Genomic DNA, 15,515 nt, shown 5'->3' with positions numbered 1-15,515 from the left:
ATGCTGCAGTATCTAAGGGGAAGTGTAATTATATTTGAAGTCTACCTTGAAATATACCCCCCAGAAGATGGACGGATAGCTGCATGGATAGGTATCTGATTAAGCAAGTATGGTAACATGCTAATGGTGAAATCTAGTTGCTGAGTGTATGGGTGCTCACTATAAATTCTTTTTAGACTTTGCTGTATGTTGAAAATTTTCATTGAAAACATTGGGGGAAATGCATACATGTGTTTGCCAACAGAAATGTACAAGAATGTTCGTAGCAGCATAATGGCTTCAAACTGAAAGCAACGCAAATGCCCATCAGCAGTAAAATAAATGCAGAAATATGTGAGTCTGTTTATATAATGGGTTACTGTTCACACTGAGAATGAGCCAGAGCTACACACAACATGGGTGAATCTCACCAGCATAACCTTGGGGGGAAAAAGAGTCAAAAGAGGACGTGCTGCGTGGTTCTATTTCTATAAAATTCATAAACAGGCAAAACCAGCCTAGGATGTTAGAAGTCAGGATGATGGCTTTGAGAAGAAGGAAGAAAGAGATTGTGAGTGGAATAGGGGGCCATAGGGCCTCCTGGGGTACTGGAAGGTTCTGTTTCTTGATATTGGCGACAGCTAACAGACATGAACACTTATCAGGCTGTACCCTTAAAGTCTGTGCACTTTTCTTTACTTGTATTATACATCGTTAAAAACTGTACTAGGGAGAAAAAGAAAGAAAGCCAAACAGTTCCAGTTAGAAGGTTTGCCTAGCCAAAGCTTTTTTTTTTTTTTTTAAAAAGCAATTTTAATTAGAAATTACATCCTACATACAGGAGTTATTCCAAGAAGTTTCATTTCATTGTCTAGGACAGAGTGGACAGCTCTGAAAAGATGAAGTCTGGCTGCAATCACTTCAAGGGGGTAGGAACCCCCTCTGAGCCTACCAAGTAAACCAAAGTTGTGAAGGAAGTGAAACTTCCCGTTAAGACATTCATTTGTTCATGCATTCCTGTTGCATTAAGTCCCCTAGTCTTCACTGACTGTCTGTTTCTCTCCTCCACACAGACATCTATCCACATACGCTGTGTTCCAAATCCAAACTTGATCCACAAGGCATGGCCTGGCCCTTTCAGGGGTTCCCGTACCCAGAGGAAGAGACATGCAGACATTTCACCTTGCAGTCACACTCCTCACCTTCCCGGACTCGTTTTTTGTGATTTTCTCACATATTTGTCCTGAGATACCCTCTGACTCCTGAACTGATTAGTCAGGGTTCTCCAGAGAAACAGAACCAATAAGAGATAGATAGATACATAGATACACAGGTAGCAGAAAGATGATAGATCGATATATAGATAGATAATAGGGAGGTAGGTAGATAGATAACAGATAGAAGGATGATAGATGGATATATAGATAGTTGATAGGTAGATAATAGATGATTGATAGATAGATAGATAGGGGTTTATTATAAGAAATTGGCTTATGTCATTATGGAGGCCAGCAAGTCTCAGGATCTGCAGGGTGAGTCAGCAACCAGGAGACTCAGGAGAGCTGATGGTTTCATTTCAGTCTGAAGGCCTGCAGGCTCAAGACCTGGGAAGAACCTAGGTTTCAGTTTGGATTCGAAAGCAGGAAAAACCTGATGATCCACCTCAAAGGCAGTCAGGCAGGAGGAGTTCCCGCTTACTCAGCCCTCTTCTGCTAGTCAGGCCTTCAACTGATGAGATGAGGCCCACCCACACTGTGGAGGGCAATCTGCTTTACTCAGTCTACCAATTCAAATGTTCATCTCATCCAGAAACACCCTCACAGACACACCCAGAATCATGTTTGGCAAATGTCTTGGCACCCCAGTCAGGTTGGCATATAAAATTAACTGTCACAACTCTAGAGCATGAACAGCCTTCCAGCTCTAAAGACACAGCTCTCTATTGGAAGAGATACAGCCAGGGGCCCTGGCCTGGTCCGTGTCACATCCCATCAGACAAGCTGTCAATACCTCACATACATTGTTCATTTCTTACATATTGTTTGGATTAGTAATCAGTGGAAAAGAAGGCTTCAGCTGCCCACTAGGCCCCCTGGATGGCCACATATATTATTTTAAAGAATAACAAGAAAAGATTTTAGTTATTGCAAAATATATCATACATTCCGGAGAATCCCTGAAACAGCTGAAAGGATAAGGATAAAAATGAACCCCCGTGTACCCCCCCATCCAGCCTAAAAAATGGAAAATGACCCGTATATTGAAGGCTTTTGGCTCCTCCCAATGGCTTTCCACTCTGTCCTCACCTATACGAAGCCACTCTACTGAATTTTGTGTTAATCGTTCTCTTGCTTTTTAAAAAACATCAAAGTATATGTCTCTAAATATATAGGTTTGGTTTGGCCTGTTTTGAGCCTCTATGAATTGACATATGCTGTGTGTATTCTGTGCCATATGCTTTTTCACACTACCTGAAGTGTTGGGGCCTCATCCACGCCGTCACGTGTAGCTTCAGTGCATATAATATTCTTTTTGGTGGACATGTCCATTGTATGGGCCATGTGTTGGTCTCTTCAACTCTTGGTGCCTGTTTGGGTAACTTCCAGTCCTCTTCTGTCACAGATGAAGCTCACAGAAGTGTTCCTGTCCCCGTCTCCAGGTGCACAGGTGCAGGGATTTCTCTAGGGTGGACATGTAGGAGATCAGGTGCTCAGCCCAGTTGTAGAATATATGTCTCTTCGCTTCTCTAGGTAATGCCAAGGAACTTTCCAGAATGATTATACCAATTTATGCTCCTGCTGGAGGTGATGCAGGTTCCTTATGATGTTCTCCCCACCTCCTTTCCATCCAGGCTGGTCTCAGTTAACCACCTTCCCTAGGTGCAGTCGCCCCTGCTCACAGGGCAGCCGGCACTTAGAACACAGTGTGGCTCTGATGCCCTCCTACACACTTCGTGCCTACGCCGGACAGCACTCCTCTAGGGTGGGATCCACTATGTGAACGTGTGTCAAATTGCCGTCGCTGTGGGAGAGCCCACATGTTTCAGTCTCCTGTGCAGCTGTCTGCTTCAAGGAAAAGGGCTAAATCAAAACCTCAGTGGACTGGGTGGCGCCCGGGCTGGACTCCAGGGCTGATCTCTTTATGCCAGTGTCAGGACATTCCTCCTCGAAATTGATCAGTCGTGCTCTGCCGTTTCTCCACGGCCGAGAGCAATGGGGCGCAAGATCGGTTCCATGGAAGAGTTTTCACTCCCACCTGAGATCTAGTCCCCAGACAGGAAATCAGTGCCCTGCCCAATCTGCCTGGCTATGGAGAGGATGCTTATAAACCGTCATCTTTTGTGCTGCCTCTTTCCAATTACAGGTTAGCCTGGGGAGGAAGATAAAGACATTTGCAACCAAGATGGTAATCACGAGTGGAAGTGATGAAGACAGAGGAGGCCAAGAAAAAGAGAGCAAAGAAGAGAGTGTCTTGGCGATGCTGGGAATTATCGGGACCATTCTGAACCTAGTCGTCATCATATTTGTATACATATACACCACTCTGTGAATGGCCCAGAGGGCGCTCAGGCCTTGGGATGGCCAAAAGATGGGAGTCCTGTGTGTCGGCAGATCAGTGACAGGACACTGTGCAAACAAGCAGCTTTGACCTACACACGCCGTTCAATCAAATGTACCTTCGAACTTGATAAAGGGTCACCAAAATAAACCGATCCTGCTGCGAGGATCAGACACTAAAGCACAATGAATCCAGCAAAACTCATTCACACAGCAAGGAACTCAACGTCGTCGGCAGGGGACCCGAAAGAACGCTTGGAGGACTCGCCGTTGACGTCGTCTGGGAGCGGATGGGTGCAAAGGTTCATTATCCCAGGTCGCTGATGGATGTCACATGTTCAAAAAGAGGAACAGGGAGGACGCAGCTCATGGTGTGTCTCCCGGGACACGCAATTCCTCCTAACTCGATGAACTGTTTGGTACAAAAAACCACAGGGACAATCCTTTGACAAGCATCCCGTTCATCAAAAGTGTCTATTTGATACCAGGGAGATAACTTATTTTTCTTTTTTCATTGGCTTGACGTGTGTATCTGTTCATATCAAGGTTTATAAATATATATTTTTAATAAATGTGCTCTATTTTTTAGCATGAACCAAATATTTGGAGAGGCGCTCCTGGATCCATAGAGCTTTCTCTGGTTTTACCTGCTTAAACCCCTAGACTGCAGACGTTCTGTTGTGCAATCACTCTAGTCCTAATTCTGTCCTCTTGTATTGTTTACCTTCTCTCTCCCTCTAGCTCTTCTCAGTCTGGAGGACGTTTTTCCATAATACCAGCCGTGATCTTGGTGGATGCATGTTTTAAGATTGTCTGTTGAGCGGCTTTTTATTGTTATATCGGAGATATAAAACGATCGTGGGCATGTGGACCTTGGATGCACCATATCCTTACTGAGAATTATGCATGAACAAGGGCTGAGTGATAGATCAGCTTTAAAAAATTTTTTACAAGGACTACCATGGAGGAAGAGCACGGCTACATCTGCAGATCGACTATAGGATGGAGTATTCAGCTTCTTGTTGGCATCATTATTATTTCATTCTTGTGACCATTTGTTGAGCACATTTGATTTTAATGGCCACATACTATGAAAGATGGGAAGGACAAGGGGGAAAGCTGAGCTTTAGGTGCATAATTCCTTCCTTAATGAGCCACCTGGGATCCTTTTCAAAGTAGATGGGGTGTAAATGGCACATGGACTCCCCACTGTAGGAGCTCACCTGGGTGGTTCAGGCTGTGAGGACACCCCTGAGACAGGTGACTTTTTCAAGGGCACTAGAAGGGGATGCAGTGATCACCCTAGAAGATTGCTGCATTTCTTAAAGTTCCTGGTTTACACCCACATGAAGCTACTTCCCCCCTGGCAGGAACAGTTGAATAAGTGTGAATTTGCCCTGTTCTGCTCCCTGAAATGGGCCTTTCGCTGGCTGCAGCGGCACGGCCTTAAAAAAGGAGGGTTAGAATTCCTTCTGCTAGTGTCAGCCTTGCCCGTGGGCAAAAGAAGCAGCAGTCTGCCTAGTTGGATTTGAATGATGCCCAGGAGATCTCCACCACCAGATCTCTCCATCCCTCTGTTGTGGGGTCTGAAATTCTACTGTTAGAGAGTCATTTCTTGGACTCTGCTAGGGACCAGGCCTTTTTATAAAGCAAATGCCCTGAGCACCTAGCTCTCATCAGGTGTCTTCTCTTCCCCACCAGAAGAAACAAAGTTGATGTGCATTCAGGGAGTACATATGCCAGGCGCTGTGCCAGACCCTATATTCCTTTAAGTCACTGAATCTTCCTAGTCAGTGAGCTAGAGAGTCTTTATCCCACATTGTAGAGGAAGAAAGGAGAGCTCAGAGAGATTGGGAAACTTCCCTGAGATCAGGTGGCTTCTAGTGGTGAGTCAGGATGCAAACCCCCGGTCTGTCTGATTCCCTGGCCCAGTGAGGGTCGGTCAAATGCTGGGAAAAGAGGGAATGGAGAGGTGGGGATGGTCCAGGAAAGGCCCCTCAGGGGTCAGATGCAGACCGATGACTTTGCTGAGGGCAGCTCTGCACCCCTCCATCCCTCCCTCATAAAAATAAACAATGCCTGGGAACTCCTTGCACCCTGGCAGAGTGTCCCACGTGTAAGGACGAGGGCCAAGAGGCTGGTTAGAAATATAATGGACTATCAGGGGAGGGGGCCGTCTCACAGGTTCTGTGTGGTTCTAGAAAGACTGTGTAAGAATTCTTAACAGTGAACAGAGTAAACAATAAAGGTACAATGGAAAAAACAAAAACAAAAACAAAACGACCGACGTCCTTTTTCCCCCTGCAGCGTCCTGGTATTTTTAAAACTCCGTGTCATTCCTTTACCTATACATATTTTTGTTTTATTAAAAAAAAAAAAAAGCACACAAAATATGACTGTTCAACTGAAACTGTTCCGTTTGGACTGCAGAAGCCCTAGTGAGTTTCCAAGGGTACTAATTTGGAATTTATTGAGGGGAAGAACTGCCTTTCCAATCATCTCAACAGCTCCCCGGTGGTTCTTCTAGATTGTCCTAATCCACAGCCTAGAAATAAAGCTGCCCGTTCGGTGGCTGCCAACCAAAGTGGCAGAGAGAGGCCTTCATTTCTGTTCTGATTTAGGAAAGCCCGAGAGCACGCACTGGGCGAACTCGCAGCTTCCCCCAGGATCCCAAGGCATCTTGAGGGGATGTGACAGGAAAGCAGCCCGTGACCCTGGATCTTGAGTGTCTGAGCATGCCGAGCCCAGCCTTGGCACCAATACCAACGACCTAAATGACACGAGGGCTGTATACTTCCCAGCCAGCATACGGGACCCTCACATCAACACCGTGAGGTATGCACGCCTACCCCCAGATGACAAGATAAAGAGAAAGGGGCTCAAAACAGCTAATTGACTTTTCCAAGGTCGCACACCTGGAAACCAGTAGAATTAGACCTGGCTCCGCATCTGTGTGTTGTCTGTACCTTGTGTGGTCCAGACTGTGGGTCTGAGCCCTGCTGGAGCCGTCTGGCTAGTCCCAGCACACAGCTTCCCACCATGCCTGCCTCTCCTTCGTCACAAGGCAGCTGGCCTGGTCGGTGTGGCTGAATTGTTGCCTTTAACTTCTACCCCAGAAAGCGACTCAAAGCCCAGGCTCTGGCAGGGGAGAGCCAGGCACGCATGGCAGTGTGCCCTGGTGGTTTGGGGCTGCAAGGTGCTTGCCGATGGCCAGAAACAGCCTGGGCTTGAATCCCATCTCTGCCTCATGTGATCTAGGTGATGGCAGGCGATTCACACCAGCTCTGTGAGCCTCGGTTTTCCTCATCTATCAACGAGGGGTGCTAATAGCCCCCAATCCCATCAGGTAGGTATTTTAACCCCATTTCACTGCTGGAAAAAGCGTGGCCTGGAAAGGTGAGTTGACGTAGCGAAGGCCTGGGGACCATGACGTCAGCGGCTCCAGAAGTTGCTCCCTTCACCTTGACAGCCAAAGAATGACACTTAAACCCCGAAATAAAGGTCTCCAGGGGGCCTGAGTTTCAGGGGGCTGGGGACAGGATGCCTCAAAGACTTTGAAGTTCAGTGTGAGGGACCCGGCCTGTGGGAAGGCAGAAGAGGGGCTTGAGGCCCCTGTGATTCTATAGGTTGGGGTGAGGACAGGACAGAGAGACCCTTTTTCTATGTTTTTTTTCTTTTTTTCTTTTCTTTTTAGTAACCAATAACCAACTGAGGCCCAGAAAAGATCAAGTCCCAAAGTCACATAGCTCTGTAGTCCAGGGGTCTCAAAGGTAGCCTCGGAAAGGAAAATGCACAGAGATTTATTTTCATGAAAAGGGCTGCTGGTTATTGGGTGTTGGACCACAAGACCTTTCCCATTGCTTGTTCTGGGATTTCTATGCAAAGCAAATGGCCTCTCAGAGGATCCGGGGCTCTGCCCCTGCCTCGTCCTCAGAAATGTGACAACCTAACCCCAAAGAGCACAGCTTTGAGGTGCCCTCTCCTGCAAGGGGGCTGGAGAGAGGCCTTTTATGCCAACAACAAAAGGGGACTGATGGACAAGCAACTCAGAACTACTCTTCCTTTCTTACTTTTTTCATAAATCACACATGCATAGTTACAGTTGAAAAAATTGCAGTTAAAAAAATTCTACACAATTAAAATAATTAAGTTCTGTAGAATTAAGAATCCCCAAATACCACCACCTAGAGGCAACCACTGCTAGTGTTTAGCATAGAAATTATAAACGAGGTGGCCTGCATATCTGTTTGGTGAGACCATTTTCCTTGGAGTTTTAAAATTCCATTGCCTTTAGGTAGGGCCACTCTAGGTCACTGTCCCCACGTTCCCTGTGACAGTGGACAGCTTCCCTCATTTCTGTTATTTGCTAGATCCAAAAACATTCTAGATGGCCATCCAGACATTTCCCTATAAACAGTAGGGGAAATAAATATTTTAAAAAATATTAAATATTACAATTCACACAAATGATGCCATGCTGCAAACGTTGCCCCCATATATTTTTTCATTAACAAGTGTGAATATGCGCCTGTGTTCATCAATCTATTTAGACAAACCACTTGGAAGGGCCGTTTGGTATGCTGTTGTTTAGATGTACCATCACGTATTTCCCCATTCTCTCACCGGTGGGCCTTTTTAGGTGGTTGTCAGTGTTTTCTACGAACTACTCGGCCTTGCTCTTTAAAATACCCCAAGCATTATATGTGGAATCTAAAAAAATGGTGCAAATGCACTTATTTACAAAACAAATAGAGTCACAGATGTAGAAAACAAACTTATGTTACCATGGGGGGAGGGATAAATTGGGAGATTGGGATTGACAAATGTGCGCTACAGTATATAAAATAGATTACTAATAAGGACGTACCGTATAGCACAGGGAACTCTACTCAGTACTCTGTAATGATCTATACGGGAAAATAGTCTAAAAAAGAGTGGCTATATGCATATGTATAACTGATTCACTCTGCTGTAGGGCAGAAAGTAACATACTATTGTAAATCAACCATACTTCAAAAAAAAAACCCCAAGCATTGCCCTTACCTTCCCCAGCACCCCTTAGAGTGGTCTGAAGTGGTATCCCCGTAAATCACTGTTTCCCAAACTAAAATGAAGGTGGGGATCACCTGGATGCTTTTTTAAGAATGCATATTCTCAGGCCTCTCCCCCAGATCTCTGGTTAATAGCTCTGGAGTGGAGCCTGGCCTCCCAGATGATCAGGCATGTTTGGAGATGTTGATCCAGGTGAACCCAGGATGACCACCTGGGCTCGGGCCTGATTCTGAGCCCCTGGGATTCTGGTGGCTGTGCTGGTCTTGTACAGGTCACTTCGTCTTTATTCACCTGTGTTTCTTTATCTATAAAAAGCTGATGGTAACATCTGCCTCACAGGTCATTATGAAAGTCAACTGAGGGAAGGCCGATACAGCTCCCAGCAGAAAGCCGTGCACATGGCTGGGTGGCAAAATCACGGGCGGATAGGCTGGCACATCTGCTCGCTATTAGAGCTCTGCGCTCAGTGCGGGGGACAGTCGGCTGTAGAAACACTGAAGTTACAGAGCTTACCAACAGTTCACTTCATGCGTCACACACCGCGTATGGGTACCATTTACTGAAGAAACGCTGGGCCAAAACTTTGATATTCCTTCTAACAGACACCTATGTACATCTAATATAGGAACAATTCTTGTCTGTCTCTCTATCTGTCTCTTTCTCTCCCACATTTCCCTCTCACCCTCCTTCTCTCTCTCTCTCCCTCTTCCCCTCCCTCCGTTCTTTTCTCCCTCTCTCTCTCCTCTAAACCCCAGCTTGCTTCCTTTCCCTCGCTGTTGCCATCACCCATGCCTAGACTTAGGGCTCTCTTTTTCCATCAACGGCCTGAAGAACACCAGAAAGCCCACCCATCTCCATGTTTCACTGTTTTTAATAGAAACAATCTCATTGGCCATCTAAGCGCTTTCCTAATAGCTGCTTTGGGAGCCCAGACTGGCTATTATAACAACACACATTAGGAAGAGAAAGTTCCAGAGGCCAGATTCTTGCTTTTTCTTCTGAGAGACTCTCCTAGAAGACCCTCTGGTGCCCATCCCCTAAAGGAAGGACTTCTATATGAGGCGTCTCCAGAAAGATCCCCTTGGGGGCTGGAATACCCTCTGACATCATTACGTAATGATTCTTTCCTCTCATGGGAAGCAGATGGAATGAACAGACTGTTAATATTTTCTGTTGTTTGTAAACAAGTTATACAAAACTGTGTATACTTTTCACAGAAGGGCTACATGCTGCCACGAGAAATAAGATCACATAATATATAATTTTTCGCTACAAGATTCTTTGTTAAGAGATGTGCTTATTTACTCTATTTCTATTAGACAATAATGGGGAATGCAGAATGAGGTAAGAGTCATGATCGGATGTCTCTACGGCAGGGTAATAAATGATTAACACACCTCTCCCTATCTGGGACAGCAGCCTGCCAGGTATGCAGAGACTTGGCTCCAAAGCCTCGATGTTCAACTCTGTCACCTGCCCCTAATCACTGCAGGATAGCACAACCCAAAGTCCTGTTCAGAGAGTCAAAGTGTCTCACCCCCAGCCAAGGGCAGGAAGCCAAAGAGTAACAGCTGAATAGTTCTGAGCACTGTAGCTAGTAAGCAATAAAAGGACAATGTTTTTCACTAGCATCTGTCTCATTGGGACTTAAAAGAATCAAAGTTAGATCAAGCAGAGGTGAGCCAGCCTGAATTCTGCCAAGATGCAAAGGTTGCTCCTCGAATCTCCCTGACCTGCAAGCTGACATCTTTCTCTTAATCAGGAAGACGCTTCTATCATGAAAGGCCAAAAGCACAGACTGATGATCCACTGGTGTGGACCAGCCACAAATTAAAGCTGCTGAGATGCCTACAGGTCACTGAACCTCTGGGACCTCCAGCCCAGGAAAGGTGGACTTCAGACATTTCCTCGCAAACTTGTATATTCCAGAATAAACTTGTAGGTTCCACTGGAGTGTCCATACATGTTAGCTTAGCTAACCCCTTGATCAGTTTCCAGAGACTCGTATTTATAATTCTGAACAGGAATCGGGCAACACGCCCCAATGCGCTTGTCCTTCCCCTGGTTGTATCACCTTCTTGCCAGCTGAGTCCCTATTGTCCCAGCCTCTGAGGTCATTACCTGACAACGTTGGCCATGTTTTTTCCTTGGTAGCTTGTTTTCTGTTCTAAAGAGTCCACTTCAGTGTTTTTAGTTCTGAAGGCTCTGCTACAGAACTTTGGGTTCTAAAGCTCTAAAGATTCTGCCTCTGTATTAAAGAGACGTGAACTCAGCTTCAATGCAATATTCTGGTTTGATGTTGGCTTGGCCACCCGAGCTGGGCGGTAGTTCTTTCTTCCCACACTTTCCCCCAGAAAAGTCGGTGGGTGATCCCATTGCCTGTGGGTATTTGAGCAATAAGTGTGTGCACAAAGTCCACCACTCCCTCCTCACCAGGGACCACCGTCTCGCCTTTTTTGAGGACCGGGATATCATCCAGAAATGGGGATGGGGCTCAAAGCCGGAAAATCCGTGTTCAAGCCCCAACTCTGCCACCGATTGACTATTGATCTTGGACCGGACCCTCAATATTTCTGAATGAATATTTCATTTTCATGTCATGAATTTATTAAATCTGGTCTCTCGGTGTAGGTGTGTAGATTACATTTTTATGTAATAGCATTTTGGGAAGTAAGGAAAGTAAGCTTCTATTAGCTATTAATAAGAGCAATTAAAAGGTGTGTGTTTAAAATCTTTTTTCCGCTAAGGAATAATAATAAGGATAAAAGAATCAGATTCAGTGGTGTTTCAGAATCCTTTCACTGACGAAATTGTGTGTAGCTTCACGTGGGAGGATGGCAAAGGTCTATTTAATTGAAAAACTAAATATTAGGAACTTGGAAGTAACTCCATATTAAAATCTGAGCACAATTTGAGCACAAGTTCAATTACTTCATCAGTAATTTGAAATTTTAGCTCTGTTTTCTACTCACAAAGAAAATGAAAAGAGAAATAATTATCAGGAAGACAAAGGTGTGTATGTGTGTGTGTGTGTTGTGAACAGTATGACAGGATGGGAAATTTTTTAAGTCCTCCATGTAGACAGAACTTGCCGTGTATTTCAACCCCCTGCATGCCAGGTGATCCTCAGAAGAATCTCTGTGGAATGGATGCAGCAGCTGGAGACCAGACATCAGTCTCAATCAGGAATGAGTACATCCTTCCTGAATCCCCAAGCCAGTTCTCCTGTCCCCTCTGCTGGGTCTTTGCTTTTCCAGAAGACAGAGCCGTAGTCATGGCTGCTGAAGAGGTCACCATGAAGTTCTTTGTCTCTGCTACTCTCCTACAGTAGATGGCATTTGTATTTCTGAGGTACATCATTTCTGTGAGCCTCAATTTTCTTATCTATAAAATAGGATGCTACCTGGCAAAAATTCGGTAAGGTTTACAGACCACGCGTGTCCAGTGCCTAGCACGGTGCTTGGCATATAGAATGTGCTTACTGAGTGGAAGTTATTTTCCTTATTTCACCAAGACAAAAGAGTAAAGGGCTCCACTCAGTTCCTTTGAAGTCAGCCTTAGTAACCATCTCTTCTAACATGACATTCTAGACCCCCTTTGCGAAGTGATCTGGCATTGGAAAGTGTAAGGAGTTGAAGAGTTCTGTTACTTACTAGCTGTATGGCCTTGAGACAAATTACTTGTCTGAGCACACTTTTCTTAGAGGCAATGATATCTGAATAGAATCTCCAGGGATGAATTGTAACACACCAAGACTTATTATTCCTCCTTAAATTTAGAATACTTCCATTATACTTCATATAATTCTAACTATGTCTCCAATAATTGGGATGCAAGGTGATTTGAGAGTCTCATTCTAGATCTTCCTTCCTGTTTCCTTTCCTCCTTCCAGAGCTGGTCGACACCAGCATGGATGTACTCGCTGTCAGGGCTGACACCTGTTCTTATTGGTTGGAATCCCATTCTCATTAGCTTGCTCTTATGCCATACAGATGAGTAGATATTTTCAATAACACTTTGCCTCCATCTGTTACCTTATGCCCAGCCTTCCTAGAAGGGGTCAATACACTCCTTCCTTTGCTGTATCCTCCACCACTATTCTTCAACCACCATCAGCTCCCACCACTTCTCATGCTTCCTGCCACGTGGAAGAATCTTTGAGGCAAAAACTACTGCAGAAGTTCTTATGATGTGCCCAGTATTGCTTCCTAGCACAAGATATACCAGTCATGGTACCATCCATCCCAAAATTCTCCTTCTAGCTGAGGCTGCCTCACAATTAGTACTCTGCAGGAAAACAGTGCCAGACTCTTCTTAGCTCAGAGCTAGCCACCGTTTGTCCAGGGATGGATGATTGACCCAAGGGTGGCCGTTCCATTGACAGGCCACGGACCACAATATATGTAACCTGGCTCAAAAAGATGAACTGGGCCAATCCCATTTCTAAGCTATATAAGTAGAAGTTTCCAGCAGGGATCTAGGTCAGAAGGATAAATATATTGACAGCTTTCATGATGTACAGATGGCTAGGAAAACGCACAGCCTGAAGGCTTGGAGTACAGTAAGCCGAAGAAGCAAATGAAGTATGTGGACAGTGTGGTAGCTTGAATAATTGATTCTAATGTTTTTATTCCTATACAGTAATAGTAGCATATATTCTCCTCCCTGTTCCCACCTCCCATGGTTAATTCCCCAGCCTTTACTTTAGGTTTGGCTGCATAAGTTGTTTTGGCTAAAGGAAAGCTAGTGAACATGATATAGTAGCATCACATTCTACCTTTGGATTCTGCGCTTGGGTTCTGTGCTTCTGCATTTGGGTTTTCCCTGTTGAGCTTCTAACAGAACCATGACAGAGTATATTCTGGGTATCTGCCACCACTGCCACCTGAGTCTCAAAATGAGCCATCAGGATCAGAGTTTCCCCAGCCAACACACACCTGCAGCCTGAGCCACTTGTCAACCTGAAGACGTGTGAATGAGAAAGAAATTGTTATTGTTGTCTACCACTGAGATTCTATGGTTGTTTTTCAGCCATAGCTGACTAATACAGGCAAAGTGAGGTGAAAATACTACGGTAGGGAGAAACTTGTATTTCTGACCCTTCCAAGTTTGAGTTTTCCTGAACTTGGCAGTGCCCCCATTCCTCCCCTTGGGTTTCTGTGGAGCTCTTTTCGGCTTGTGCAATAAACTTTTATTTTCATTCAAGAAGATAGCCTTCTAAAAAGACAGATTCAGTTTTGTGGAGTCTACAGTTTCTACAATTTGGGACCCTCCTTAAGAAAAAGAATACAAAATTACAAATGCAAAATTAGATACTAAAGTGAACCTTTACTTATAATGATCAAAAACATCACAACAAATTACTGGATTTTAAACATCTGAGCAGACTTCTACGTCTGACCATGATGGAGTAACTTATACCAGATCATCCTTCTTACCGGAAACAACTAAAATATAGACAAACTATATGAAGCCACTGTTTTCAACATTATTAGCCAACAGGCACACAGGACTTTGATGCTTAGAGAAGGGAAACACATGAGATGAGCCCCAAGATCTTTCTGGTTTTCTGCCTGTAGGAATTATCTGGATAATAATATGGGAGGAAAAGCCTAAGCAGGGTATAGTAGTCTCACTGAGCTGAAGAGGCAGAAACCAGAATTTGGGAAAGCTGAGATACATGTATTATGCAGTACAGCATTTGGAGAAAGGGGAATTGCCCAGGGAAGGACATCCAGAAATCTGTGTAAGGGTCCCCTTTAGTCTTTGCTAGGTAATATGCCATAAATGGGAAGGGTGAGACTCTCTGCTACCTGACGGAGGGTCTGGCAACTACTGGGAGTTTGTGAGCTGAACAGAAACTCTGTATGTCAAACATAGCTGGGATATATAGGAATTCCAATTACCCAGAGTAGAGAGACTTTACTAAATATACCAGGCATTCCACTGAGGGCCAGAAACTCATGCCATAGGGTTAGACTGCTCTAACCCCCAAACAAAGCTTAAAAACAAGCCTACAAAAACAAATCTTGCTGGTCTGCCAGTAACTTAACTGCCAGATAGAACAAAACATAACACCCTATAAAGGTGCATCAATTAAATAAATAAACGAATAAATAAATATGGTGTTACAATGAAATTTAGACTCCCAACAATGTAGCATTTACAATTTCCAATATACAATAAAAGATTGCTACAAATACAAAACAAGAAAATATAACCCCCAAAGAAACAGTCCCAGAGATAACAGAGACTTTGGAATTAGCAGAAAAAGTCTTCAAAATAGGTGTTATGTAAATATGTTTCAGAATTTAAAGGAAAAGATGGAAGTAATGAGTGAACAGATGAGGCATCTCAGTAGAGAAGTAGAAGTTATATAAAACAGCCAATTGGGGCTTCCCTGGTGGCGCAGTGGTTGGGAATCTGCCTGCTAATGCAGGGGACATGGGTTCGAACCCTGGTCTGGGAGGATCCCACGTGCCGCGGAGCGACTAGGCCCGTGAGCCACAACTACTGGGCCTGTGCATCTGGAGCCTGTGCTCCTCAACAAGAGAGGCCGCGATAGTGAGAGGCCCATGCACCGCGATGAAGAGTGGCCCCTGCTTGCCACACTGGAGAAAGCCCTTGCACAGAAACGAAGACCCAACACAGCAAAAATAAATAAATAAATAAATAAATCTGTTAAAAAAAAAAAAAAAACAGCCAATTGAAAAGTGCAATTTCTAAAATGCAATTTCTAAAATAAAAAAAATTCACTGGATAGGGTTTACAGCAGTTTGGACATACATAAGATCACTAAACTTGAAAACAAGGCCATAGAAACTATAAAAGAAAAGTGCCCAGCAATCACAATAAGATCCTTTTTGATCCACCTCCTAGAGAAATGGAAATAAAAACAAAAATAAACAAATGGGACCTAATGAAACT

General features: G+C 44.5%; 1 protein-coding gene across 1 annotated transcript; it reads left to right on the top strand.

Moving 5' to 3' along the window:
* Window positions 1–3,348: 3,348 nt before the first annotated feature.
* TUNAR (TCL1 upstream neural differentiation-associated RNA) lies at window positions 3,349–3,528 on the top strand. The gene has a single exon (XM_065872939.1). It carries the CDS (start codon window positions 3,382–3,384, stop codon window positions 3,526–3,528), a length of 147 nt encoding a protein of 48 aa, XP_065729011.1. The 5' UTR covers window positions 3,349–3,381.
* The last annotated feature ends 11,987 nt before the right edge of the window (window positions 3,529–15,515 follow it).

This window comes from Phocoena phocoena, chromosome 2 (genome assembly GCF_963924675.1).
Source record: "Phocoena phocoena chromosome 2, mPhoPho1.1, whole genome shotgun sequence".
Taxonomy (NCBI): Eukaryota; Metazoa; Chordata; class Mammalia; order Artiodactyla; family Phocoenidae; genus Phocoena; species Phocoena phocoena.
Note: the sequence above shows the minus strand (reverse complement) of the source record. Positions and strands in the feature narration are given on the sequence as shown.